Genomic DNA, 27,563 nt, shown 5'->3' on the forward strand with positions numbered 1-27,563 from the left:
TCAGCAACAAAAGACTTTATGACCTTTATGCTAAGTTTGCAAACAAAACATTATCTTGCCCCACTGTTCTCACTCTGAAGAGAGAATAATTGTTCTTTTCGGAAACCAGCAAAATCAGAAAGGAAGAGGTTTCTAACTCATATCCAGTTCGTTTATCGAGTTAAGGAATGTTTTCTGTACCAACTAGACACCTCTGTGTGTAGGTATGAAAATACGTCTAAACATGATGTTATTTATATTCTTTCAAAAAATCATTAGATATTGCTCAACCGGAAACCCAAAAAAGTAATATAAATATTAAAGAATAAAATCTATCGGCCTCTAAAGTTTTGACCGCCATATTTAAGATGACATAATTTCATCAGAAATAAAACCATGTCACCTAATCCCGTGAAATTCGAACAGAGCAAAATTAGATATAGTTTAACGTCAACTTTTAGCCTTCGGGGCAGCGGGATTTGCGAAAATACCATTCCCAACTATTTTCCACAAAATTTGGGCTGACTCATTGTGCCTAGTGAAAAAATATGCCATTGCATTGCTGACTCAACGACTTAGTTGCATCATTCAAGACCTAGGTCAAGCAATCCTGTGACTTTTTATCTTATCACAAAATAGATGGGACAGAAATTGCACGATAAAGCGATTTATTTCATAAGTGACTAATAATATAATCACGATACAATCTGCTTAAATTGTCAGAACTTTCATGAACACATCTTGGAAAAAAAGTTACAATGAAATCGGCGAGTTTCACTGCACACATAATTTGCCGCCATACGGCATATCTGAATGCATCTTTATTGATGGATTTGAGGAATATGAAAAAAGGAAAGTAAAATCGTATGATGACTTGTAGCATCAGTAAATATATAATAACGGTGGAAAAATAGTACCATGCAAATTCACTGACCTGAAATTGAAACATTAAATTTTCTTCGAAGCAATGTCCCTTGGTAGTCTTCAATAAAGCAGGAGTACTCTCCGGCATCAGAGTTGGTAACATTTCCAATCCTCAATGTACCATTGCGAAACACAGTGTACTCGGCATTGGGACTGGTAACAAAAACTGCTGAGGTAGTTTCATTGGTGGGTGTATTGAGTGCTGTTGAGTGTATACGAGGATTTCTGTCCGGCAACAATTCTCGTAACTTCTGCTCCATAAACGCCCGTTGCTGTTGCTGACTGGACTTCAATGCAGTTCGACCGACATGTTCACCGTCTCTGTACCAATAGACGTCGCCGCCAGTCTGCGCATCTGCTCGACTACAGGTGAGCCATGCCGTTTGTCCCAGTCCAAGTTTCGAATTTTCCTCGGGGCCCAGATCAAAATGCGTACTTCTGGGTATTTCCATTGCATTCCCAGTGCCAGGAGGGGGTGGTGAGACTGAAAATGGAAATTTAATATGATCAGTGTTAGGATTTGAATTGACCAGGATGCAGTTATATATTTACAACTAGGTAGCAAAGAGCAATGATGCAACAGTACATTGGTAGAATTCAGTATAGAGCAGTGGTTCCCAACGTGGACGATTTGGCGGTCTAGGGGGGCAAAAATGACGAAGGGGGCGATAGGGGGGCAAAAATGGACAAAGGGGGCGACAGGGGGCGAAAATAGCGAAGGGGGCGCGATGACGCGGTAAAACGGCTAAGGATTCAAATCGGAGAAATGACCTTTTTATTTTTTTTAGTCAACCCGCCGGTGATTACAGTTTGTATGCCCATTTTTCGGTTTTTCAGGCGATGATCGGTGTCGAGCTTGAAAAGGGGGCGATGAGTCGAAAAAGGTTGGGAACCACTGGTATAGAGTAATTTCTGTATCGCTGGCATTTCGTTACCGCAGCGATTCTGCCAGTGCCTGGCATTTAAGACCAATCTCCGATTATTTATTTTTTTATACTTTGCCTACATTAATTAATATAAATGAAAATGAGTCTGAAGTTGCTCTACAAATTTGTGCTGTCAAATCATAAATAATGGGACAAAATTATAACTAAACCCAGATCAAAGCTATGTTGGGACGTACACTTCCCACACTCACTCACTTTACTCATCAATTTTAATCAATTCATCATCTTAAACAATCCGATGGCTTCACCACAAAACAATCCCTGAAGCATCATTTAATTACATAGGCTTACATTAATAGGGGCATTCACAGTATCAGATGAAAAATGCAACTCAATTTGCATGATTATCAGTCCATGACCATAGTAAACCTAATGAGTATTAAAGTACCTTTCCGAATATACAACCAAATTTTAGTTGACATCTTAATCCTAACGAGGTCTTGATAAAGCTACTTTCCAGAGTGCATAAACTCGTGAAATAGCGACATAGTTGCATCGAAAACAGGTATACATATGTACATTGTACAACTATACAATATATACAAGCCTAGCGAGAAACGACTATACCAATTATAGTAAGCTATACTTACAGGAAGCGTAAGACAACATCCAAGCGCATGACAGCGGAATAATAACCCCCCAAATCGAGCCTTTTTTCCGAAACGATGTCATCAGATCACATACCAAAACTACTCTGCAAGAATTCTTCATGTAAAGACTCTTTCCTGACCACACTAACAACAGACGACTACCGTCCGAGTAGTACTGGCCACTAAATAGCCTTTCCGTATGACGTCACGCGCTCGATTGCCGTATTGTTTGCAGCTCACTGAAAGAACTACACTGCAACGCTTCGATGATCACAGTTATCTAGTTTGCCGCGATGCATTTTTTTGTGTGTTGGACTCTCCAATCAAGCAATTCAATAGAAGAGCACAGAGTTGTGGGACGAAATGATGCCACGGTGTGACATGGGATATTATCTAGTTGCTTTTCAGCGTCACGACACCAATGGTACTGGTTCGAATCCCGGTTCGGACCAACTTCTATATGTCGGAGGACGGAGGTTTCTCTGAGCTCCTCATCGCCGACCTCACTGCGGTTGCGGTGCATTGAAAAGCTCAGACCGAAAGCGAGCCGTGCTACAAGTCGGCAGCAAAGACCACGACGGGGACGCATGGATGCGAGAGAGACTGATGCCCGAATCAGCTAAAGATTGAAGAAGTCGTCCCCAAGATTACCAAAGATCAAGACTTATGAACATTACAAGCATTCGTGTCGTGGTGCACATAGCCTGAAAAAGGCGAGAAGCACCACTATAGAATGTGAAATATTAATAATAATCTAGTTGCTATTAATATATGTATGAGAAATTGAGCATAGAGAAAAACCTAGTGACGGTCCGGCAGGAAATGTCCATCACTGGTTTTGTGACGCAAACAGGCGCCTTGTTTTCGACGATTGCAATGCAATCAACGCATGGTCACGAAAAACTCTCGATATATTTGTACTTCCTACATTAACAGAAGAATCCCGTCTCTGCCACACGAAGGGTTCTACAACACCACCTCGTCTCTCGCGAAATATATAACGACAGCGAGAGTTGACCAATGACCACCACATCGATTTGATGTTCTTTAGGTTACAGGCCCAAGTTCGGTGGTGGGCGGAGTCGGCTGTTATTAAGTAGTTCCTAGAACCCTTGCAGTTTTAATCAGAATTCTGCGTACATTACACCACACTTGCGAAGTTCAGGAGTGGTCGGAGTCAATCGTCATCAACTACATTTTCTAGAATCCTTTCCTTGCAATGTATTACTCAGAACTCAGCGCCACAGCACTAAACTTGCAGAGGATGCGTTTATCAAAACAAAAATGGCGCATGTTCAAAAACGCATGAAGCTCCCAATATGAAACAGATGTTCGATACGCAACATGATGAAATTGACCACGAGTCAAAAATGCGACACACTTCAGACTCACAAGCACTAAGTTGCACCTTAAGATGTGCCATGTCGCAGATAAATCCTTTCAACATTGCTAGAGTAAAAAGCTCTGAGAAGAATTCGAAGCGTTACCATCTTAGTCCCAAGCAGAATAGGGCATATGTAATTGAGAAAGAAAAGGGCCAGCGGTGCTATAATAAATATCTCGTCACATAAAAAATTTCTGCCACAATTATTTTTTCAGCATAACAACGAGCATGCTCAGACTAGAATCATCTACTGACGGAAGTAATCGATATTCGAAACAACATTAGTTTTTTTTATCGCACTGAGGTTTTCTCACGGTCCAACGTCCAACTCCCAGGAAACGGTCAACACCACATCGGTTCAATTGTGGTCAAGTATAGTCTCAAGCGGCGCAGTAATCGGTAACCGCATGCCACTTCCCAAACCAACTTGTGATCATACATAAAATATACAGCCGAAACTTCAAATCACTCCTTGAAGCATGGGTGGCCGGGGGGCAATGACCTTTGACGAATAGTAACAGGGTATTGGGTTGGCCAGTCTCAAGTGCCATTGACGCTGGCGTGCGCCGCGGCCCCTCGCCTGCTCAGAGTTGGTACCAGGTATTGGTGGCTGACCAAACGAAACACGTCGGCGCGTTCTTCCTTGTGGTACATCAGGCAGCTTTTGATGAAAGACTGAAAAAGAACAGGAGAGAAATCAGTCGCGTGGCGAGATAATCTCGAGTGCAGATGGGAATTCGCCGACCACAGAAACCACGAACCGCTGACCAATTCTCCTTCCACGCAGGCGGTGTATATTTATATAAATAACAACAACTGTAATAGCGATTCATTCAGAATAACCCAAGCTAACCCTAAACCTAAAACAAGCTATTCTAACTGTAACTGGCTTTTTCGAATGAATCTATATTATGACAGTCACCATTTTGGATGTTTTGCTATTTTGAATGCATCTCTATTATGACAGTCACTATTTTGGATGTTTCGCTATTTTCAATGCACTACTATTGTGACACTCGGTGTATGCAACGCCTCATTATGTTAAACACTCTATTTCGACACTTGGTGTTTTGACGCCAAATATTTTTCCCACATGCACATGAGTTTAAACCAGAGGTGGTCAGTAACGAAGTACTTCTACTTTTTGGAAGTACTCAATTAGTTTTCCTCTACTTTTGGTACTTACTCAAGTAGATCTGATTTTCTTTACTTCTACTTTGTAATATTTTGTGATCTACTTAATTACTTTTCGCTATTTTCAATTTGTCAAGTAGAAGTAGTTTAATCCCCCAAAACGAAAGATGGCCTGGGGAATTTCGGGGCTGTTTTCACGGAGTACCAACATTTAATAGTCATAAAAGTCTTAAATAAAGCCCAGAAATTTTGTTGTGCTCCGCGCACAGTAGTTATGGAGTGACAAATATGTTTTCACGAAAGTATCAGTGAATATAATTTAGGTACCGGATTGCTAATGGTTCCACTCACACCGCATTGTCGCCCATATCAAATATTTCATCACAGTAAATATGGCCCACAATAACGTTTGAAACTACCGTTTAGCAATTAGGCTACCTATCCTATCGTTATCTAGCAGCCCATGACGTGTCCTGCTAATCTGGAAAATCCGGCTTTTTTTAACGTTACACCTGTTTTAGCAGATCACCTTTTAAGCTTTATTGCCAGAAGACATGATATATATTTTTCGCTTTTTAGAAGTGGGTTTGTATGTCACTTTCAATTTCGAGTATGATACTCGGGTATCATACTTTGAGTTCTAATTGCTTTCAGTTCATTTGTCTGCAGAACATACATGTTGAAGCATAAAAGAAAGTGTAGTAATGCCTCTATTTTCCGAAAATAAAGCTATACTAAATATAGATGTTACGATCCACAATATTTGTTATTAACGTATTGAAATCGTATCCGATACAACTTCTTCGTATTGCCCTTCGCCTAAACTTGGGGCCTTATAATATGGGGTAGGCGACATACCATGATATTCTCTAAAACGGGTTCTTCTAGTAGACAAAGGGTTAGTATCGCATTTTCAAATCAATACTATAATTTGCATCCAATGACGCGAAAGAATGCTTCTTTTGTCAAAAATTGATACCTCCTGGGATGCATCAATACGGATCAAGCTCTCTGCAACTTCCGCATAGCTCAATTCGCAGCTTTTGACAGTCCATGCGAATGCAATATGATCGTTTTTAAAACTACTTACTTACTTGAGTAGATTTAAAGTCAGTCAATCCTACTTCTACTCATACTTGAGTAGATTTTTTCGTCGCTACTTTTACTTCTACTTGAGTAGCTTTCTTGACTACTTCGACCACCTTTGGTCTAAACCAGTGGTTCTCAACCTTCTTCGCCTCGCGGACCGGTAAAATTTCAAAAAATGTCTGGCGGACCGGTTAACTTTCAAAATTGAAATGAAGCCAAAATGTAAAGTATGCAACCGTTATTTGCAATTGTATGGTGCTAGAGTGTGACATTTAGAGGGTTTTGATCATGATGACATCCATGTGATTTTATGGTAGTGAGTCAGTCTGCTGAGTGGAGGTAAAATTGCCTCGTCCAGATAAACGTGCTACCGTCGAGAGTCGTTTACAGTCTTTCGCGCAGAAGGCCGTGGGTTTACGACCACGCCAACACGAATATTATTCTTCTCTTTGATAATATCGAGAGAAGAAGCGTTTAGGAGTAGAACCAAGCACCTTGTCGTGCTACCTTGCTCATTGCCCACAGCCACCAGACGCAGGCGACTCTGGCAACTACGAATACGATGCGTGCCGCAAGACAACACCTTACAGCAGCTATACCGGCCATGCGAAAACTCGGACCGAAAAATTACTTCGTCAGCTCACCCCAAAAAACGCTGGTCTTGGGCCCCCACAGGGCGATAAGCCAAACTTCCGCGGGCTTCGCCCCCAGACCCTACAGTTGGATGGATGTTTTCACCTGCACTATAGTGAGCACATTCATTCTACTCAGTCTAAGCAGAGAGTTTTTTATGTAGTTTAATAGCGCCAATAGCGAAAATTTTCGATCATTCATGACTGAATCAGTATTCTCGCAGCCGAATTTCTGGCACAACTTTCGGAGTCCTATGTTAGCCTGAACTTCATTATGTGTTGGTACGTCGTGGTGCGGTAATGGCTGACGCCGAAATGCCTATTTGTATAAATCATGCGTATTTCTCGGAAAAAGGACACCTATAAGCAAGGCATTTAGTGACGCTAAATCGCGCAAAGCGTGAAAAGAAATTGAAAAATGTTGGAAAAAGTTTCAAAAAATTACGCTATGATTTATGTTCATTTGCAAAATAATTTTGGACCCTTTTCAAGCTCGGTCCCTCTCTAATTGGGCGGGTTTGGGGTGCCCCAGTTACGATTATGCACAAAATGAATGAATCGACAACGAATGCAAACTGCGCTGGTTAGCGATGAGTCAGCTCGTGTCTGTTCTGTACTTGTCGCCTTCAACATTGCATATTGAAATTAAGGTATAAAATTGTAATATACCTGACCCGGCAGGAAGGTCGTCGCGGACCGGCGGTTGAGAACCACTGGTCTAAACCCCTCAGATAAGGGAGGTTGTCGAGATTGATTGAATAATTGCAGCAGGGGAAGAGAATGAAAACTTTCCAAAACTACAAACACACTGCCATCACGTCGCATTGAAACGGCAAGATATACAGAATACATCTATTACCGAACCAGGTGATAGAGGATGGATTCCAGGCCCACCGGAACAGGTCAAATCCCCGGCACACATCACTTACTTTAGCTTCATTGCTGACAGTGGGTTTCGTGGGAAACGTTACTTCGGTGGCTTGCAGGATGGTGTTCTGTTTCAGTATTGCCTCTTGCGTCAGATTATGTCCGAACGGCTGAAGAAAAACGCGAGTAGCATTGAGGCGGAATCGCGCACGTACCGCTAGCGGGCAACCAACCTTTTTCCCGTACAAACACTGATAAAATATGACTCCGACTGACCAGACGTCAACTTTGTTGTCGATTTTAGGCGGCTGACCACCGGGGCCTCGGACGAAACATTCTGGCGGCAAATACCTGAATGTCAAACGCGATATTCAAATTTTGTCACGATCTTGAACATCTACCAACACAGAGACCGATAGATGCGCTTCTGTACTGCGTGAACAGCCAGCTCAATAACAGACACTTTTTTGGAGTACTCAAGTATGTTTGCCTACTCACACAATTCGTTATGATTCTACACTGCTTTATACTGGAGTACTTCAGTAGAGCTTTATCATGTAACTTCTAATCAAGTAACAACTTCTCCTCGCCACCTCATCCGCGTCAGCGGTGTCTTACAAAAGCCTAGAGGTGGGCCGTGCTATAAGTCGGCAGTTACGGAAAATACAAAAAGAATATCGGCCTGGTGTAAATGACCATAGTAGTCGAGAAACACCATGAATACCCCAAAAACAAACAAACAAGTAACAACTATGATGCCTTCTGAAAGGAAGTACTTTTACTTTTTTCTGTCATCAAACAGACTTTGTCAACTTCCACTGCTTGATAAGGGGTTGCGTTTTTAGATTTCTCTCAACACTTCTACATTCTGGATTTGACCAAGCCACAGAGCAGTGTTCAGACAGATTCGCATGGTTGTCACCACTGGCTTTGCAATGGCGACCAGGTGATGGTCACTTCTGCATTTTAGGTGACTCGACTTGACTCGAGTTGTTTTTTCAAATGCGTAATATGACTGGACTCGAGTCAATTTTTGCATTGACTCGACTTGTACTCGAGTGTGTTTCATCTGTTGAATGAAACAGCAGCCTGCTGATAACGATACTGTCACTGCAATATGTCGATTGTAGAATTAAAATCATCGCGAAATGAAAGTCCTGTCCAATTAGTACGGTACAGCTAAGAAACGGATTATAGAATACTGATATCGCTCTGCTCTGCAATGGAGGGCACATAATTCGTTGATTGTTTAGTGCATTTGCGCGTAGGAATGGTACGCAGTTTTTGTAGATAACTAGCTATCTATAGTTTGTTCCGGTTTGTTAAATCATGAGATTAAAACTAACTTTATTCGCTGCGATCAACTGGTTTCCTTAATCCTGGGTTGATAAATCCTGACGAACGCGACAATCGACTTTATTGCTAATTCAACTTTATTATCTCCGCCCTTAGTGGCCAAGAACGTATGATTTCTGTACTTGGAAAAATTATATCACCACCCGACTCGATTCATATTAGTATACTAGCTAGCTACGGTCAACCGAATAGAGCCGCCCAATTACCAGTAAGTTCCGGCCCCCTGCGACGTCAGATCCATGCCTTCGCGCGGGCTGAGTCCTTCGTCGAACTGCTTCGACAAGCCGAAATCGGTAATTTTAATATTGCCACAAACAGCGCCGTCACACATCAGGATGTTCCCTGCAATAAATCAGAAATCAGTGGTAACTTTCCGTTCCGCACAGAGGAAGGGTCACAAGACCAACACGACAGCAATCGTGATCTGCGTGATTTAGATTGGAAACCACCTCTGAAAAACGGCGGTATATGCGAGGTGGATAGCGTAAAAACAAACACCGCGACGGAGCCCCCGTCTGTTCCATGGGGTGGGGTACAGGTTGGCATCATTTTCAGGTATATTACCTTTGCTTCAAAGTACTTCTACTTTTTGCAGTACTTGAAACCATAGTGTTTTGAATACTTCCACTGCTATTTAACAGTTCGTAGCCGAAACTGCTCAATTTTTACTTACTGAATTATGTTTGTTTCAACGTAGCCACCTTCGATTGACGTTTAAACGTGCGCGACGTGTCGACCAAAACGAATTATTGGAGAGCTTTTTGAACACTTATTTTCTACATTCACTTGAAGTAGTATTCACATGTCTCGGAAATTGCTACTTTTACCTTCTACCAGCACCTCTGTAAATTAACCCTTCACAAGGTGTTTCTAATTCCAATCAATGTGAACAAAATGTTCCAATAAAAAAAAATACACGGGCCTTTGTTAGAAACGTTGGTCTTAAAACGGAGCGGTTCTGAGGTCGAGCATCACTATCAGGGTTGCACATGCGCACCGCACAATTCAAGACAGTATTAATTATAGCCAGACCATGGCTAGAGTACCAAGTGATTCAATACCAATCCGAGTACAACTCGTTACGTCGTCAGTACAACAGATTTGAAGTGTTCGAATATGTAGCTTTTACACGACAACTAAGGCATTAAATAGAAGTTACACTTAATGATTTCAAATATAAATGAGGGCAGCCTTGTGCTACTTGTTTTGAATGATACGCTACTTCATATCGAGGCTTGAATGTTCACGCAGTCGGAAAAAAAATTCACAAAAATAACCCCATCATATCAATTCGATTATAAAATAATGAGTGCATGATTTCGGTACTCAAAAATCACTACTCAAATCTTTAAACTCCATGCTCGATTTGCATTGGAGTGCGCGAATCGTTATGCATAGCCCTGATTAGTAATAATACGGCTTGACGTGAACAAGCAGAATAGCCCGAGTGCTCGATTACCCGCATCTCACCTGGCTTCAAGTCGTAATGAATGACCGGTCTCTCCATAGTGTTCAAATATTTCAGCGCCGACACCACCTGCATGACGATGGTGCGCGCTTCCTTCTCCGACATTGACTTGTGTTGTTTCAGGTAAAAGTCCAAGTCGTTCCCTTCACAGTACTCCATAACGGTGCAAAACCTACCGACCAGATAAAGACAATCGTCGCCGTTATCATTCCGTTCAGTTCACATATCACATTTATGATTGACATTGTCATAAAAACCGTGTGAAAGAGCCCCTGGATCAAGGCAATTGAATATATTTTGGAAGATTCTGTCTGCTTGTAGTGTCATCGGTCATTTTGCATTAGTCGCAAAGATACATACAATTTTTAGCGTAGTCACATCCGATCAGCTGCTAAAGGCATATGGCGGCTAGACCAAATTTACATGAAAATACTTGAGCAGCAATAATCACTACTTTGACCCCCCTGGTCCACAGTCATCAGGGGAAATAAAAAATACAGCCACTAGCGTAACGACCGATCTCTGTGAGACATGACATAACAAATGGTCGATATCATAGTTAGCAGACGACAAGTGTAGATATTTTTGAAACTTACGTGTTGATATCGACTTCGAAGCGATCGTACAGCCGTACGATTCTCGGATGGCTGACGCTACGATGGATTTCCGCCTCCCTGTTCGCGTGCCTGGCGTAGTCCATCTTTTTCTGCTCGTGCCAATCCCGGTTCAGGTGATGAATCTTGATGGCGACGTAACGCTGTTGTTCTGAGTCGAAACCCTGGCGAAGAACAGTAGCGAGGCCATCAGTGATGTCGTGTTTAGACAACTTCAACGTTTACAGTAATTTTAGACGAAACCACACGCAATTTCGAAACCTCCTACGATTTTAAAGTAGCCACCTCAATATTGACTACTAGAAGTATACACACGAGTGACAGGACCGCGTAAACTTTTTGAATCTATGTACTCAAGTATATTCATACCTACATTTTCTACTTCGAATTGTAATCGAGGATACATTTACTTCTACTTGTGTACCGAAGCCGACCACTTTGACCCCCTGTGAAGAATGGTCAAATGTAGTTTCGTTGACCAGGGTCGTGCAGAGATATTGGTTTTAGACTGGTTCCATTTATGCTGCGACAATTTGCAAATTCTTTTGTAATTAAGTCAAGCACCAAACAGCCTTTGCGGATATTAGCATAAAATAGACGTTATGACAATGTGATACAGTTACTAGCATATAACCAGGGCTTTGGAGCCGGAGCCGGAGCCCTGGAGCCGTGCCCTTTTACCGGAGCTGGAGCTGGAGCCAGTTATTTGAGGGGTAGCTCCGGCTCCAACGTATTTCTTAAGATGCTTATATATGCAACAACCATATCTGCCGAGTTCACATAATTCAACAGCAGACCTTCGCGAAATTAAGAATCTTTTCCTCTTTGGCGCTACCTTTTCCGACTAACCATGTTGCTGGAGATTTGACAGCAGAGCAGTGATATGTTCAATGTTCAATTTTCATACATGCTGAGTGCCGAACCTCGGTATGCGAAATATGCCTATGAATATTGTGGGTATACCCGCAATTTCATCATCAGCATAACCTTGTTGGTATACGGTTCGAAAATAATGATCACTATGTATTACGTGAAATGAGAGAGAAAGGATAAAAACGTAATTTCGTTGGACATGTCGATATGACGAGCACGAGCCGAGAAATTCCATCTCATCGTTGCTATGAATCGGATGAGCAAATACTCGTTCTTTCGTGATAGTTCTTCAATCGGGACGCGAAATTGGACAGTGTTATCGAGTATGCAAGTATGCATGCTAATTGGAATTCATTACTGCGCATCATCGTCATTCACTCCAGTAAGGATTTTCGAGCGCAAGTAGGGGACGGCAGAAGAGTAGCCCAAAACCCCAGCATGGTATTTTATGTTGGAGACAAATTACTGATTTGATACGCGATTTCCAATTTTTAATCATCTGTTTCGTAAATTCATTCTTGATGTCTGCTTGATACTCCAGTATTCCCGGATTATCGCGCACTGTGACTTGTAAATGTGCAGTGTGCCTACTGCATGGTTTAATTCGTTATGGGCATGGCGCAATGTGCATGGCACAGTGTTTAATTCGATTATTCGATTCGTTTCAACGGGAAAATATTATATTCCGATAAACTTGATCGACACCGGATGGACTGGTAACGAGTGCACCAATATCTAACGTCAAACCATGGGCCATTCGGTACGAATCGAATTTCTTTCGATCACGTCGTTATATCCGCCCATATTGCTCTTACTACAGTTACAGTTGAATAATAATCGCACATTTAAAGATTGAATTGAGCTGTATGGCGTAATGTTAACGAGTACAATGCCAGTGTTAAAACGCCGCATCAGAATTTGAATGCTGTACAACAGCAATGGCACGGAGTAAAGTACGTTCTAGTGCAACTATGATGTTATTGACAAGTATTCATTATGTCGTCACAAGTTCGGCAGGCGGCACCTATGTCTTCATGCATCCGATGTTACTGACCGCTGACAGACTCTAGATTACTATAGATAACTAACATACGGCTAAATTAGTAGTCTATATAGACCAGGGGTGGCCAACCTTTTCGGCTAAAGGGCCACATGAAATTGACGAACGAGTGCGCTGCCTACTAGTCGCGCCAGGCGCGTACAATTTTCAAAGTTAATATTATTATTACTTGGGTATATTGCGGGTCGACTGTATACCGCCCGCTGGGCTCAGTTTGCAAGGGCAGGACTATTCGGCATCTGGAAATATCGATATCGAAGATTTCCGCTAATATATGACAATCATTTTGTGCCTACATTTCATCGTCGGCTAAAAGACTTTCTCCCGTAATTGCGAATACAGTTAGACGCGATCGGCTAAATAAGGCGTTTTTCATTTTCCGGTGGGGGTAGGCTACAAAGAAAGACATCGTGTGAAAATTAAACACGCGACGCGTGAAGAAAAATTTTACTACGTTTTTAGTTTATTGTCATGTACGACGATTTACTAAAAATGTGACTCGACCCTGGATCTGCCAATGCGTCGGAACAGATATTTTAGTCATCAACATCCCAAGTGTCGCGGCCAGACTAATCATATTTTTGGTAGGCCTTGCAAGTTCACAATCTGAGCAATTCAATTTCGATAATATGACAGGAAATTTCGATAATATAATGGGAAATTAGCTCGCGGGCTACTCAAAACCTTCTCGCTGGCCACATATGGCCCGCAGGCCGCGGGTTGCCCGCCCCTGATATAGACAGACACCGTCGTTAGTTTTCAGAGCCGGAGCCGGAGCAGTGGTAATAATGCGGCTCCGGAGCTGGAGCCGGAGCTACTGTATGAAAGAAGAAAGCTCCGGAGCCGGAGCTGGAGCAATGCAAATTTACGGCTGCTCCAAAGTCCTGCATATAACACCAATACTTTTTTAGAATGCACCAATATTTGTGATTTGCGTTTATTTACTCTTTAATATTATTTGGATACTCTTCAAATCTGACATTTCTGTTTTCTCAACTACATTTCATGAGTACTGGAACATATATTTGCAGTACTATTTCTACCTCAGTAAAATCTATTCATTATATATAGGGACGGCTGTAGATTAAATGCATTTTCAATAGTCTCTTTTATAATAGTAGTTACCCGGTACACTTCACTGAATCCACCTTTTCCCAACAGGTTGAGCAGTAGGTAACGATCGTTCAACACCGGGTGATCATTGAATCTGTAAGACAACATAAATTTACAATCAAGCCAGGCAAGGCATCATGAAAACAAGTTCGCTGTACCTGGGGTACGGGATATGAAAAAGTGCGTGCAACGTGGTTGGCTTAGTATTGGATACGGAGATGTCAATGTCAAATAACATTGTACTTTTTTTAGCTGCCACGCAGAGGCGGTCATGGTCAATAACCAAGTACACTTTCTGTCAGACTACTTCCATTTCCGCAGCTTTTAAATAAGTTACGATTTCAGTAGAGTAGTAGAAAGCAGCAGTGTTGGGATCAAGTCACTACCTTCGAGTCACGAGTCATTTTGAGTCATTGCAAATTTGGACTCGAGTCAAGTCAAGTCACTCGATTTTTGAAGGTGACTCGAGTCAAGTCACGAGTCAAGTCACAATTCGAGTCAAGTTGCCTTTTTGAAGTTTGAGGCATGATTACGTCATTGCATTTTGCTGGCTGTCTGAAATACAGATTGAGTGGTCATTGATTTTGGACCGATGAACGAATATAGAGTTAATTATACACGTAAGAAGGCGCTGTATCGCTCACATATACCTAGAACTGCGAAGCTACGTAAGTAATTGTATAGCCTCACCAGTTTATAGTTAACAGCCAAAATAGAGACTAGAGAATCGAATTGAACAGTTACAATACATTACCCATTTACAAAGTGATATGATGCAATTCGAGCCTGTGCTAATGGTTGAGGACTTCAAAAACTATATTCGAATTCTATTTCAATAAAACAAAAGGCTTGGTTAAGGTAAGAACAGAGAACAGAAATAGGTATTTTGCTGTTAAATTACTTTACTATACTAGCTTACGACAACGTAAGCTGTAAGCATCGATCACTTCGTTTGCGGTCAATTTGTTTGAGAGAGAACAATGGAGGCTCAGTAAAAGGCACGATCATTGAATGATTGGTCGATCTCACGGTTACACCAGCGTTCCGCGAACAATCCGAACACAAGATTCAGTGATTTTTGTCCACACCGATTACTTGATGACTTGAAATTGACTTGTTAATTTTGCTCCGAGTCACGAGTCAATCGACACTTCCGATACGCCAAGTCAAGTCAAGTCATTTTAGCAAAGTGACTCAAGTCAAGTCAAGTCATACGAAAAAGGTGACTCGAGTCTGACTCGAGTCAAGTCATTACTCGAGTCATCCCAACACTGGAAAGCAGTCCTTGAATACATCAGGCTTATCTTTGTAAGAATCCATCAGTCATACATAACTGGACGCTGCAGGCGGTGTAAACCCATATTCCAGCACAGAAAAAAAGTAGTTGCTACTAGAAACAGTTTGACGTGAGGTGGTCAGTTAGGAAGTACTTCTACTTCTTTGTCATATTCAGTACGTACTTGCACTACATACTCAAGAGGTCATGTCTTTACATTTCTTCTACTTCACAACTTTTCCAACAACTAGATATGTTTCACACTTTTGATTTTGTACAGAGACAGTAACTTTGGGATGTTTGCGACACCCTTATGAGCGAAATTTCCATAGCTGATCACAATAGCGCCCATGTCATGGTTGGTAGCTGTATATAATTTTGAAAAGTGCACCTATCTCTATTGTCGAGTCGCAATTTTTCGTCAACTAGACTTTACACGAGTCATTTTCTCAAATATGGAAAATGATTACACTCGATTTAATTAGCGTATTGACTCGACTTGTACTCCTGTCATTGCGCATGACTCGAACGAGTCATTCGACTCGAGACATTCCATATTACTTGATTCAATCCTTGTGTGTCAGGACCCACACTTGAATAGACACATAAACCCGATTTAATCCATTTGGATAAACACGTCAGAGAATACGACGAATGCGTATATTATGAATGCGAGACCTTCGATATCACCCAGGAGTATCACAGAACTAATTTGATCCCGTCTTGATCTCAATAATCAACAGTGAACAATATGACTTGGACTCTGACTCGAGTCTCAACACAATAACTCAGACTCGATCCGTTGCACCTTGACTTGGACTTGACTCAGTGGTGAAGCAAAAATGACTCGACTTGACTCGAGTCAGAACTATAAAAGTAAAATTTACTTGACCGCATATAACAGCAGGCAAGGTTCTAGCAGCGTTCAGAGTCTGTCAACGAGATACGCTCCGAAAACATAGGCGTTCAACCCTCCGCGGTGTCTCACCTGGAGTTGTCCTCGTTCAATATCCGCTTCAGCTCTCGTATGTGAAGACTTCTCTCTCTTTCCAAACGTTCCAGCTCAAACTGCAGCTCGGTTTCGTCTCGCCGGATCGCGACCGAACGCAGCCTCAAAATCTCGTCTCTCTCGTGAAACTCTTGCGCCGTCAGTTGTTCCTTCGATTCCTGTTTACGATATGGTAAGGTACGACGTGATACAGGTAGATAGGGATTTCATGCGATTCACTCGTAGAAGTCATCGCATGCATATTTAGCATTAGGATTTGAATTCGCTAATTTCGGAGAATTACCGGGGTGCTTTGAATAAACACTCATTTCTTTCAAAGGTTTGTTCATTAACGTATACCTACTGAAAGAACATTTCGGGCGCCTCTCACCAAGAGCAAGGACAAGGCAGAGTTAGAGCTATTTGGTTTTGGATCTAATTCTGTCTTTTATCGTGCCGGTTGCAAAATTATTCGGGTGAATAAACGTTTAAAAATGAACGTACTTTTGAAGAAAATAATTGTTTCACTCGAAAAGTTCTTCGAATCAATATATGTTAATATGAACATACTTTAGAGAGTTGTATTCAAATTCTCTACCACAAATCAGTTGAAAAATTATTTCTGAAATTGAATCCAGTAGCTTACTGCCCAGGTATGACTTGAAAATGACTGGTCGTAAAAAAGGCAAAGTCAATATTTTCTGCTACTACACCGATTGTGACGTCTTTTTGGCAGAAGTTGTCAGTAACAAAGAACTTCTACTTTTCAGAGTAGATTTTGCCTAGCTGTATTACTTAGTGAAGCGGTTAGGCCTACTTACTTTATACACTTTGGATTTTGGGAAGTAAAAACCAGTTTCTTACCTTGGGTTTCACAAAAACTCCCTCCGAATCCACCGGCGACGCTTGCTTATTCCTCGGATTCCCGGGCTTCCGTTTATTCAACAGCTTTCTCTCTTTTTCAATATCCTCTTTCTCCTTATTGATTTTAGCTCGTTTTCTAGTAAAAGACACGGCGGGGTAGCCACAAAATTTACAATAACCGGTATCAAACGACCGCCGGTCATGCCAACATTCGGATTACAAACATCACAACATTTACGACTAGTCTGCATCTAATCGAGCATTTGCGACATCACGATACAATATATGAATTAGGTTTGACCCGGTCTAGCCACAATTAGGAGTTGAATAAAATGGTACATCCAGACGTGATAATGATACAATAGACGATAATCGCAATTGCAACTGAATACTGCATTACATAAAAACTGAAAAAAGATTTGTTACTCCATTTCCAAGCATTTTGAAGCAGAAAGAAATGAGAGGTATGCCCCTGAAATGTTGCTATGTTCGGGTCATTTTATTGCGGAAAATAACTTCAAGTTGAGCTGGAGGCTGCGGTCATACACAAAAATTCGATAACCTTCACTGCGTTATATATATAGATCAATAACTTTCAATGGTCATATACAGATCATTCCAAATCTGCGTATAAAGCCCCTCGAATTAAAGCTAAAATCATGGGAAAAAGCTCATTTTTATTCAGACGATTACTCAAAAATGAAAGGTGTCAGTCGTTCAAAATGAATTGAGATTTACTCAGATATACCTCATAATATTTTGAACAAGATTTCAGCAAAATTTCAAGTTTGATGGATGCCAATCTATGTTTTTGGCCGATTTGATATGGAATTACCCTATTTGCGAAGCAAACAAAACATCGATATTCACCTTTCGATATCAGTAAACGCCCATCCGTTCATCCACGTCTCGTGGTAACCGTGACCCTGCCTGCTGAATTGTCCCAGCCGCAGTCTGCCCTCCATGGCCCTCTTGCGGGCCTCTTTCTTTTCGGCTTTCGTCTTTTCTATGAGCAATTGCTTGTTGACCGTTTTGCATCTGGTGAGCTGGTCCTTGTACTGTTCCAGCATGGACTTGAACTCTTGGATTTGATGCTCCAGATTTGAGTTTTTCTGAAGAGAGAAGTACACAAATGCTTAGAATTACGCAGCGAAAAACACGCAAAATACTTTCGTTGGCCTACTAGCTGTACCCTAAGAACTTTTTAATGTCGCGTCCCAGGCAGAGGCGGTCAAAGTAGCCTCAAGCTACTCAAAGTAGAAGTACGGTAACGTTATAAATTCCTACTCCCTTAGGGGTCGAGGGGTGACATCAGGGTTGTAACCAAGTCACAAGGTTCCGAGTCACAAGTCAATCTCACTTTTATAGTTTTGACTCGAGTCAAGTCGAGTCATTTTCAATTCACCACCGAGTCAAGTCCGAGTCCAAGTCATCGAGCAGGGGTTCGAGTCCGAGTCATGGTATTATGACTCGAGTCCGAGTCCAAGTCATTGTGTTGACTGCTCAGTTTCCAGTTAAAGTTTTGTTAAACCCACTTTTATAACTCTGTTTGGTGATATCGAATGGTTCGCATCTATAATATACAAATTTTCCTCACTTTTAGCAGTTTCTGGTCGCATTTTCAAGTACCAGTATCAATAGACGAAATCCCAATAGGGTGGTTACTTTACTAGGCCTATACTTCGAAATTACCATGAAATGTCGATATTGGCCGTCTGAGTCTCGAGTCATATGACTTGGTTCGAGTCATGCGTAATGACTCGAGTCCAAGTCGAGTCAATACACACATTGACTCGAGTTGAGTCGAGTCATTTCCGTATTTTGAGAAAATGACTCGAGTCAAGTCGAGTCATTAGAAAATCGTGACTCGAGTCGAATGTAAAATGACTAAATACACGTCAAATATGCACAATGTTCGAAAATATATTCAGTAACTGTGATACCTGTGGCTATTTCCGGCAGTTAATATGACAAATAAAAGTTACGAAAACTCACCACAATACTACTTTTTACTATTCATAAAAATGTAAAAAGCAAGTAGTTTTAGCAAAAAAAAATGATTCAAGTACAAAGGAAAGTAGTCTAATTACATAAACGCTAAATCTACTCAATACACTGAAAAAGTAAAAGCAGTTCTGTATTGACCAACTCTGGCCCCAAGTTCTTATGAAATCTCGACAGATAGTCTAACATAGGCTACCTGTAACATATCATCGAATTTCCTATCGTTACGAATTCCTTGTGACGAACTTTGACTCTCCAGTTGCGTCAAAGTCACTAGCGTCATGTCGGTTTGCATACACCTGAAATGAGAAGTGTCGTTTCGCGATGTTGTAAAATCGATAGAACCAAGCAGGCATACTTGTGTTCGTCGCTGACCGCGTTTCGCTTTTGAAGATGCACGAGTCCTGATATATCGATCGAACTGCTGGGGTTGGAGGCGTGGTAGGAGTGTGAGGAGGGTGATCGCAGCTGAGAACAGGGGTGTGCGTCAAGAACAATTGGAAAGCTGACATATACCGCCAGCAACGGAGAGTCATAGAGCACAAGAAAACATATGTTTCTAAGCGGAGTGTCAGAATTAGTTAACAGGAGCCAGAAACAATGGCCACAAACTATTGGTGACGCATAATTATATTATTTACCGACACAAAGTAACTGGTAGGAATTTCCTACTCTCACTACAACAGGATTGAAGTATTTTAGTTCCCGATGTTTATCCTATTCGTGAGGGCTCGCAAAATTTTTTTGGGTAGCCCTGCTATAGGAGCACAACAATAGAGATACACACGGCAGTGCTGATATTTCCCAATACTTTGGTAGGAATTTGCCAAGTCAAAATCCTGAGATATTCAACTATTCGACACAACTCTGTCTGCCACAATCATAATCACACCCAATAGTGGATGGTCAGTTTAATGACTGTCCCGAGATTTTCCCGATTTAATAACACGATAAGTACCAAGCTGGCAAGCCACATTGGTTCTTGGCGAAATGAACTCATTTTATAATGTTAACATCCATGGGATCTAATCAATTCGCAGAAAATAATAAAAAACCCAAAGAATAATACAAATTCATACCACGGAAGAATAATTTTGTATGTTCTGATCCTGTTTCTGCCTAGACGGGCTGGTTCCAAAATAGTCGTTGATTTTCTTGCAGTTGGCGGCACCGCGCTTTTCGGCGGCGTCGGCTAAAATCGTACAAAACTTTTTAGTTCAGGGATTCCATATTATAACATTTCTGCTCAACAGAACGAACTCTTCCAAACTGGACATAAATGATGCAAGAAAGACAAGTCGTATATGTGAGTAATCAAAGCAACCAAATTCATCCAACATACAATGCTCAAAGTTGATGGATTCGTACCAACCAAATTTAATAGTGAAATTACAAAGTACATACATAGCCATTATGGCTAATTGGCTATTTCTAAAAGGCACACAATGGAGTATTTTTCACACGGATCCTTTCTCACATATTATTTATGCGTTAATGTCCCACCTTTTCGTTTCTTCCCTTTTCTAGTTTCTGATTTATCTTTTTCTGGTTTCTCCGGCGTGCTCGCGTAACCAGAAGCGCTTTCCATATCGCTACCGAATGATCCAATGCTGACATTTGACTCCGAGCCAGTCTGACCTTGCTGTTATATAAAACCGGACAATGAGTATCTGGTACGAGCTCGGAATAAAATCTCTTGCCTTGGATGACCCGAGAAAGCGAGCTTCTAGGAGTTCTTGTCTCCTGGCGTCGATGGTTGGCAGTTCATCCATGTGAGTAGCCTACAGAGACTTAATCCCGAGCTAAAAAGAATCACGAACGGTTCACAAGCTATCAATGCTGAGAGCGGTGCGTCAGTGATCAAATCCTTTGAAAACGAACCGACGGTACAAAACAGGAATGCAATACATAGGGCGACAATGCGCTGGCGGACCAATTGAAAGTACCAACGAAAAGACACTGTCACAATGTAGAAAATTGATTTTGATTCGCTGTGAAGTGGCAGTCAAAATCTCATGTATTCGAAAACAGACAAAACAAACCAACATTATTTACAAATGAAAATCTGCGAGTAAAAATTTTGGGGGCAAGAACGCATCTAGTCCTTCATAACATGGATGGGGGTATCAACACATTTTTCAGATCCGTTGATCAGCAATGTACATTGCTATTGTAATTGTTATGTTAAGGTGTTTCACTAGAATAGTTTGCAGAGAAAAAACATAATAGGCAACGAAACTTCGACTAAAAATAACCCTGTTACATAAGCTGCTAGGCACCAAAGTAAGACTGACACAAATAACCAGAACATCAAACACAATCGTTAAATTTCAGTTAACACACAATTATAAAATATGATTAGAAATCCCAAGCAGGTGGCAGTGGAGGAGATGAAAATGATACTACATAGGTAAGTCTATTTTAATTGCAGCTCCAAGATACTCCAAATCGCCAACATCAACTGGATAGAAATTGATCTAAATATACCTCATCCCTCTCTCTTTGAACGTTAGTTATCAATAGGGCAATTTCTTTTACATGTAAAAAAAAGTCAAAATTAGGTCAAAATTGTAGTGTAAGGTCAAAAAATGTCAAAATTGTTAACAAAGTTAAAACTTTTTTGCAGCCTGCATTTCGTTTGTATCGTAGATTTTGCACTGTCGGTGAACTTATCATTTGACATTTTACAGCTTGTAGCCTTTTTTATAGGCCTACTGTTGTAGACGGCCCATTGTCTGCTCCTTGTGAATCATAAACATTCAAAGGCAACAAATAGGTGGACATGGTGTTATGCTCAACGTACCGCAATACCTCAACTGAAGCATGATGCGTGCGCATTGCACCCCTGCATGGTTCTTATATCAAGAAGAATATGAAGAAAATTTGTGACATTTTTTCACCTTAAAAAACCAAATTTTGACCAAATTTCGACTTAACATACGGTACGTAAATTAGATATTTTCCCACATAATGTTAGAATTGACTCAAAAACTGACGAATTTTTTACATGAAAAAACTTTATTCAACGAAATCTGGCCCTATGAAGATTTCCAGTAGTTATTATATCACACATAATGGCAGAAATAATAAATATTTGTTGCAGTACAACGATAGATGCTTTCCTACATTCTCGGGTAGAAAGTGTCTGTCCTTACGAAGTTGAAGTATAGGCTAGATTGCCAAGAACGGAAAGACCGTTCAACAGCAGAAGCTGTTGGCTGACACCACGTAAGCAGTGCGTAGGACTGCGTACACTGCTGGTGACAAACCGTGATGCTTCATTCTGACAACAATGTCTACATCACAATTTTTCATCAAGCGTTTCTTGATATAAGAACCATGAAGGCCAATAAAGTAGCCTATAAGCTGTAAAATGTCAAATGAGAAGTTCACTGATAGTGCAAAATCTACAATACAAATGAAATGCATGTTACAAAAAAATTTTGACATTGTAAACAATTTTGACATTTTGACAACGCTCAAATTTTGACTAAATCTTGACTTTTTTTGACATGCCGAAAAAAATCGCCCTAGTCATGATGTTGATGGACTTGAGTAGCAGCAATGAAACAATGGCTTTTAAGATTATCTTCAACACAAAATAGTATGTGTACATAGCCTACCATTAAATCCATGACATTGTGTTTAAAATGACATTGTGTTTAAAATATCAGTTAGACTTGCAGTCACTGAGAAAGACATAATAATTTTAAAACCCAGGATTCAACCTATTCATGAAGGGGTAAAAGGAGGTCTATGGCCTTGATGAGTGTGTCAATACACACAAATGATCTTCACGTGTGCCCTTGAACCTTCTGAGCAACGCGAGTAATCAGCAAATGTGAAGGGCAAAGTCATGAAATATTACATTTCATACCATAGTACCATGATCAGTTATTCATACCAAATTTGTATGACACAGCTCCGTTTACAGTGTGCACTGATGTGCTGAACGACCTCAACTGAACCTCTTGCGAGTCATCAATGAGAAATGCACCACTCTCTTCCAATTCTTTGGGAACCTCAATATCCGGTTTGGTGTAGAATAATATATCAAAGGAGCAGGGACTTTCAAGAAGAGGTAGAAATGTAACAGTAGCAGTTATCTGCCTGATGACGGCACATATCTCTTTGTTGATGACGTTGATATCTTTCACCTTGTGCTTTTCCTCATTTTCACCACAACCCTTCATTGAGTTGTCGCAGTCTATTTCAAACTGCCACCTCTCAAGCGGGGCATTGCTGGCAATGTCTTTAATCACGACAACTAGACGATTGACGACACCATTTTCAAGCCATTTAGTAAGCTGGGGGCAGACATTGCTTTTCAGATACTCCTCTATCTTTGCGTCGTTGCAGACAAGAATTGTGAGACCGTACTTCTTTTCTCTTTTGAACATTTCCGAGGGATATACGCCACGCTGGTACAGGATGTTGTTTATTCCATAATAGAAAAATTCCGATACTATTTCCGCAGACCCTTTGAGAGTAATTTTATTGAGTGATACTTGACCTGTCGAACCCATTTTCTGAAATCAAGAATTTTATAAATTTCTTACAGATGCAATTCTGCCTTAGAAGATCGATAAGGTGATAAGGTCAAATATGACAAGATTTGGCAAACCACCAGCTTGCGGAGCCCTTTGCACCACCAAAACGCGCCGCGGTAGCGCGAGTCCGCTAGTGGGAAAGCACATCGAAAATGTAGTGGATGGAGTGCTTGCATTGAAACTGAAGTTCTTCGACCCTGTGACTGAGAGATTGTCGAGATTGATATGAATAGATGTACAATAGGAGATTTTTGGTCGAAGTTTATTGTCGGTAGTGTTCTATACCCAACATACAGGTCACGTTATATTAGATACTAGGTTAGTTGTTTCTACTCAAGTAGAAGTAGAAGTACTTTTGGAGTTGCATATTTTGGAAGTCCATCGAAAGCGGATACTTGCAAGATGTATCTTCGTGGCTACGGCAACATGACTAAAATGATCCTAAAAGATACATAGAATGTTCGAAAATATATTCACGCGATACATGGGCTATTTATACAACTAGTGCGATTTTTTACCTCATAAAAAATCAAAATTTTGACTTTTTTACCAAAAAAACTTAATTTTGACCAAATTTTGACCTCACGTATGTAAATAGAATTGTACTACTTATATTTTATTTTCTGGTTGGAACTATTTGTCATTACAAAGTAGTTAGGCCTGAACAAACTTTTTTGACTTATTGAAACTCACAAATTTTTACATGAAAAAACCTTATTTTAACTAAGTCTGGATCTATGGAGAATTCCAGTAGTTGCATCAAGCATTATGGTAGAAATAATTAAAATTTATTGTAGTACCACGAAACATACTTTCCTACATTCTCGAGTAGAAAGTGTCTGTCCTCACAAAAGTAGCTTACCAGGAATGGAGAAAGAACGTCCAACAGCAGCAGTTGTTGGCTGGCAACACTGAAGTTGTGCGTAAACTGCTGCGGCGACACACCGTGTTGATTCATTCTGAGAATTTTGTCCACATCATAATTTTTCATCATGCGCTTGTGATATAAAAACCAATGTCCATTGCCCACGCAGACTTGCTTTAGTTACGATATTGTGGTACGTGGAGCATAACACCATGCCACTTAGCCTGCTATCCCTGAGATATTCATCTTGATCCAAATTATCGAGCATATAAAAGGTGTTTCAAGTTACACTGGCTAAGCTGAATGGGCCATTGCACCTATATCGTTGCAGTGGAATCAAAGTGACTTACGTCCAGTTTTCAAATTTTGAAGGTCCATTTTTAAAACTTGAAAAAAATCAAGTTTTTGAAAGATTTCCATTTACTTTCGGCCATATCTTGGCCAAGGTTATGTCTGTTTCATTAATTCAAAGTTAATCAGGGCCAATATATGGCTGAAAGAAGATGAAAACTTTACGTCAAGTCAATTTTCTCAACATGTGTAAAGTGGACATAAGTCACTTTGATTCCATTATAGAGTATGACTGGAGTGACGACTCGATTGTTCTCCCATTGTTAGCCGGCAGAATGGTCACGGTCAGATGGATCCACCCAAAACAGGATAGCTCAGTGCTTGTTTCAATGGCGTTCAAGGCGATTCGTCGTGTATTTCTTGAAGTTGCGTCGGTATTAGTTAGACAGTTCAACATTTAGGTAGCGGTGGCGAGTCGTTATGACTAGTGAATAATACTGTGTAGCCTATGCTACATTTCACACGAGATTGATGTGATATTGTGGGTTTGATCCTTTGTAGAGTTTGCTACGTATATGAATATAATGACAGAAGGTATAGAATATCTGGTTCGTGTGCATTGGCTATTGTGAGATGAACTCATGGAAAGAAAGACTGAAGAATACTACAAAGTGAACAAGTGGAAAGATCTTGAACTATACCGATATGCAATTCACAATATAGTTGATTGAAAATATGTCCTATATTAACTGCAGAAACTCGAGTATGAATACAACAAATAATATTGCAACTGTCTTGTAGTCTTATATAATGCCTGTCCGATAACCGCAGAAACTTGAGTATGACTAGCAGGACCGTAACTGCCGCACCCCAAACCCCCCAATTGGGGGGGCGAGCTCGAAGGGGGCCCAAAATTATTTCGCGAATTAGCATAAATTATTGAGTATTTTTCAAAAATTTATGCAACTTTTTCAAAAATTTTTCGCGCCGCGTGTGATTTCAAGTTGCCAACTTTCTTAGTTATTTGGTAGCCTACTCTTCCCTAAGACAAAATACGCAAGATTTGTCGAAATGGACATATCGGCGAGACATTTAAAGTTTTAGAACATGTAACATGCGACTCCAAGAAGTGTGCCAGAACGATCGGCAGCGAGAAAACCTGGGCCGAAAAGGACTGCCCGCTTACGCTGACCGAAAACTTCGTTATATATGCAAAATGCATATAGGTTTAATTTTCCATAAGCGCCTAAATGACTGGCGCCGAATGTTCCTGTCTTGGCAATCTGAACCTCAGAAGACAAATACCACTCCGCAGGGAAAAATTGTATGCCCGTAAAGAAATACCAATTTGAGATCGCGTGCGTCGTTAGTCTAGTACAGTGGTTCCCAACCTTTTTCGTCTCGTGCCCCCCTTGGCCGATATTTGAGCTAAAATTCCCCCCTATGAAAAAGTTGCCTGTGACTAAAAAAATGTGCTTTTTAACGCGCAACCACTTGTTGAAAGAAAAGGAAAGGACGTAGTTTATTTTTGTCCTTGATGTTTTTTCCGGCATATACACCGACTCATGATACACATACATACGATCTGTGCATATACATACCATTAGCATATGGTGTGCATATGCCGCTGGACAAGGAAGTGCAGATATAGCCTTTACGGCTTTTTAAGTCATGCACCACCCCTCCATGCTATCCCAGTAATGCATGAGCGCCAAGCAGGGAAGTCATGGATACCAGTGTTACTGTAATCAGGTCTTTGGTCTGACCCGGCCGGGGATCGAACCCACGACCTACCGATCAAGAAGCCGGACGCTTCACCATTACGCTATCTTGAGCAACTATAATGGCCAAACATATTCAGATATGTCCGAAGTATGGCGAATGCGGACCAGGGTTGTAACCAAGTCACAAGGCTCCGAGTCACAAGTCAATCTCACTTTTCTATTTTTGACTCGAGTCAAGTCGAGTCATTTTCAATTCCCACCGAAACAAGTCCGAGTCCAAGCCAGCGAACCGAGGAACGAGTCCGAGTCATGGTATTATGACTCGAGTCCGAGTCCAAGTCATTGTGTTGACTGCTCAGTTTCCAGTTATAGTCTTCCTAAACCCACTTTTGTAACTCTGTTTGGTGATATTGAATGGTTCGCATTTATAATATATCAATTTTCCTCACTTTTAGCAGTTTCTGGTCGCATTTTCAAGCACCAGTACCAACAAACGAAATCCCAATAGTGTGTTGGCTTCGAAATTACAATGAAATGTCCGTCTTGGCCGTCTGAATCTCGAGTCAATGACTTGTTTCGAGTCATGCGCAATGACTCGAGTCCAAGTCGAGTCAATACACAGATTGACTCGAGTCGAGTCGAGTCATTTCCGTATTTTGAGAAAATGACTCGAGTCGAGTCGAGTCATCCGAAAATCGTGACTCGAGTCTGACTCGAGTCGAGTCATGACTCGAGTCATTACAACCCTGATGCGGACCGCACTAAACTTTGGTAAAGTACAGTCAAATTTGACCTGTTTTTCACCGGTTGGGTAGCGGCTGACGAAAAATAAATCACGAAGTCCGCTCGCTATGGACTTGAGTTGAATCGATGAATTGGTACGGTATGTTTTTCACGTTAGCTCATATGTTGGCTTAAAAAGTTAAACAATTTCACTAGCGGCCTTGTGCTGAAGTCGGCTTGACGTTTTC

The 27,563-nt window shown here is 41.0% G+C and overlaps 3 protein-coding genes across 4 annotated transcripts in view; all 3 read right to left on the minus strand.

The window, feature by feature from the left end:
• The window catches only part of LOC145452502 (protogenin B-like), a 32,539-nt gene extending 29,354 nt beyond the window's left edge, over positions 1-3,185 (minus strand). For both annotated transcript variants that reach the window (XR_013919398.1, XM_080330681.1), the window contains exons 1-2: positions 2,441-3,185; positions 914-1,387 (exon numbers count right to left, since the gene is read on the minus strand). Coding sequence is in view for 1 of the 2 variants with exons in the window: in XM_080330681.1 (XP_080186807.1) it covers positions 914-1,387; positions 2,441-2,561 (595 nt within the window). In the remaining variant the exon portion in view is untranslated. The remainder of the gene's footprint in view (positions 1-913; positions 1,388-2,440) is intronic.
• A 505-nt stretch (positions 3,186-3,690) lies between these two features.
• On the minus strand, positions 3,691-21,003 carry LOC145452503 (serine/threonine-protein kinase tousled-like 1-B). The gene is made up of 15 exons (XM_080330682.1): positions 20,863-21,003; positions 20,666-20,804; positions 20,242-20,354; positions 19,521-19,630; positions 19,359-19,461; positions 18,029-18,270; positions 17,159-17,294; positions 16,295-16,473; positions 14,043-14,124; positions 10,967-11,148; positions 10,373-10,542; positions 9,109-9,244; positions 7,780-7,897; positions 7,609-7,716; positions 3,691-4,499 (listed from the first exon to the last, which is right to left on the minus strand). Exons 1-15 carry the CDS (start codon positions 20,932-20,934, stop codon positions 4,365-4,367), a joined length of 2,025 nt encoding a protein of 674 aa, XP_080186808.1. The 5' UTR covers positions 20,935-21,003; the 3' UTR covers positions 3,691-4,364.
• LOC145452505 (mitotic spindle assembly checkpoint protein MAD2A-like) lies at positions 20,965-23,803 on the minus strand. Its single transcript, XM_080330683.1, has one exon. The coding sequence runs from the start codon at positions 23,686-23,688 to the stop codon at positions 23,053-23,055; it is 636 nt and encodes a 211-aa protein (XP_080186809.1). The 5' UTR covers positions 23,689-23,803; the 3' UTR covers positions 20,965-23,052.
• Positions 23,804-27,563: the final 3,760 nt, after the last annotated feature.

This window comes from Botryllus schlosseri, chromosome 12 (genome assembly GCF_051294905.1).
Source record: "Botryllus schlosseri isolate E-star chromosome 12, Bs_hap1, whole genome shotgun sequence".
NCBI lineage: Eukaryota > Metazoa > Chordata > Ascidiacea > Stolidobranchia > Styelidae > Botryllus > Botryllus schlosseri.

Bases quoted from the DNA above. Each gene is read 5' to 3' on its own strand.
- LOC145452503 (XM_080330682.1), bottom strand. From the start codon at position 20,934: ATGGATGAACTGCCAACCATCGACGCCAGGAGACAAGAACTCCTAGAA. The intron at 19,462-19,520 runs GTATGCCTGCTT...TTCTCATTTCAG, and splicing joins GCGGTCAGCGACGAACACAA to GTGTATGCAAACCGACATGA. The intron at 10,543-10,966 runs GTAAGTTTCAAA...TCTGGTCGGTAG, and splicing joins TTCGAAGTCGATATCAACAC to GTTTTGCACCGTTATGGAGT.
- LOC145452505 (XM_080330683.1), bottom strand. From the start codon at position 23,688: ATGGGTTCGACAGGTCAAGTATCACTCAATAAAATTACTCTCAAAGGG.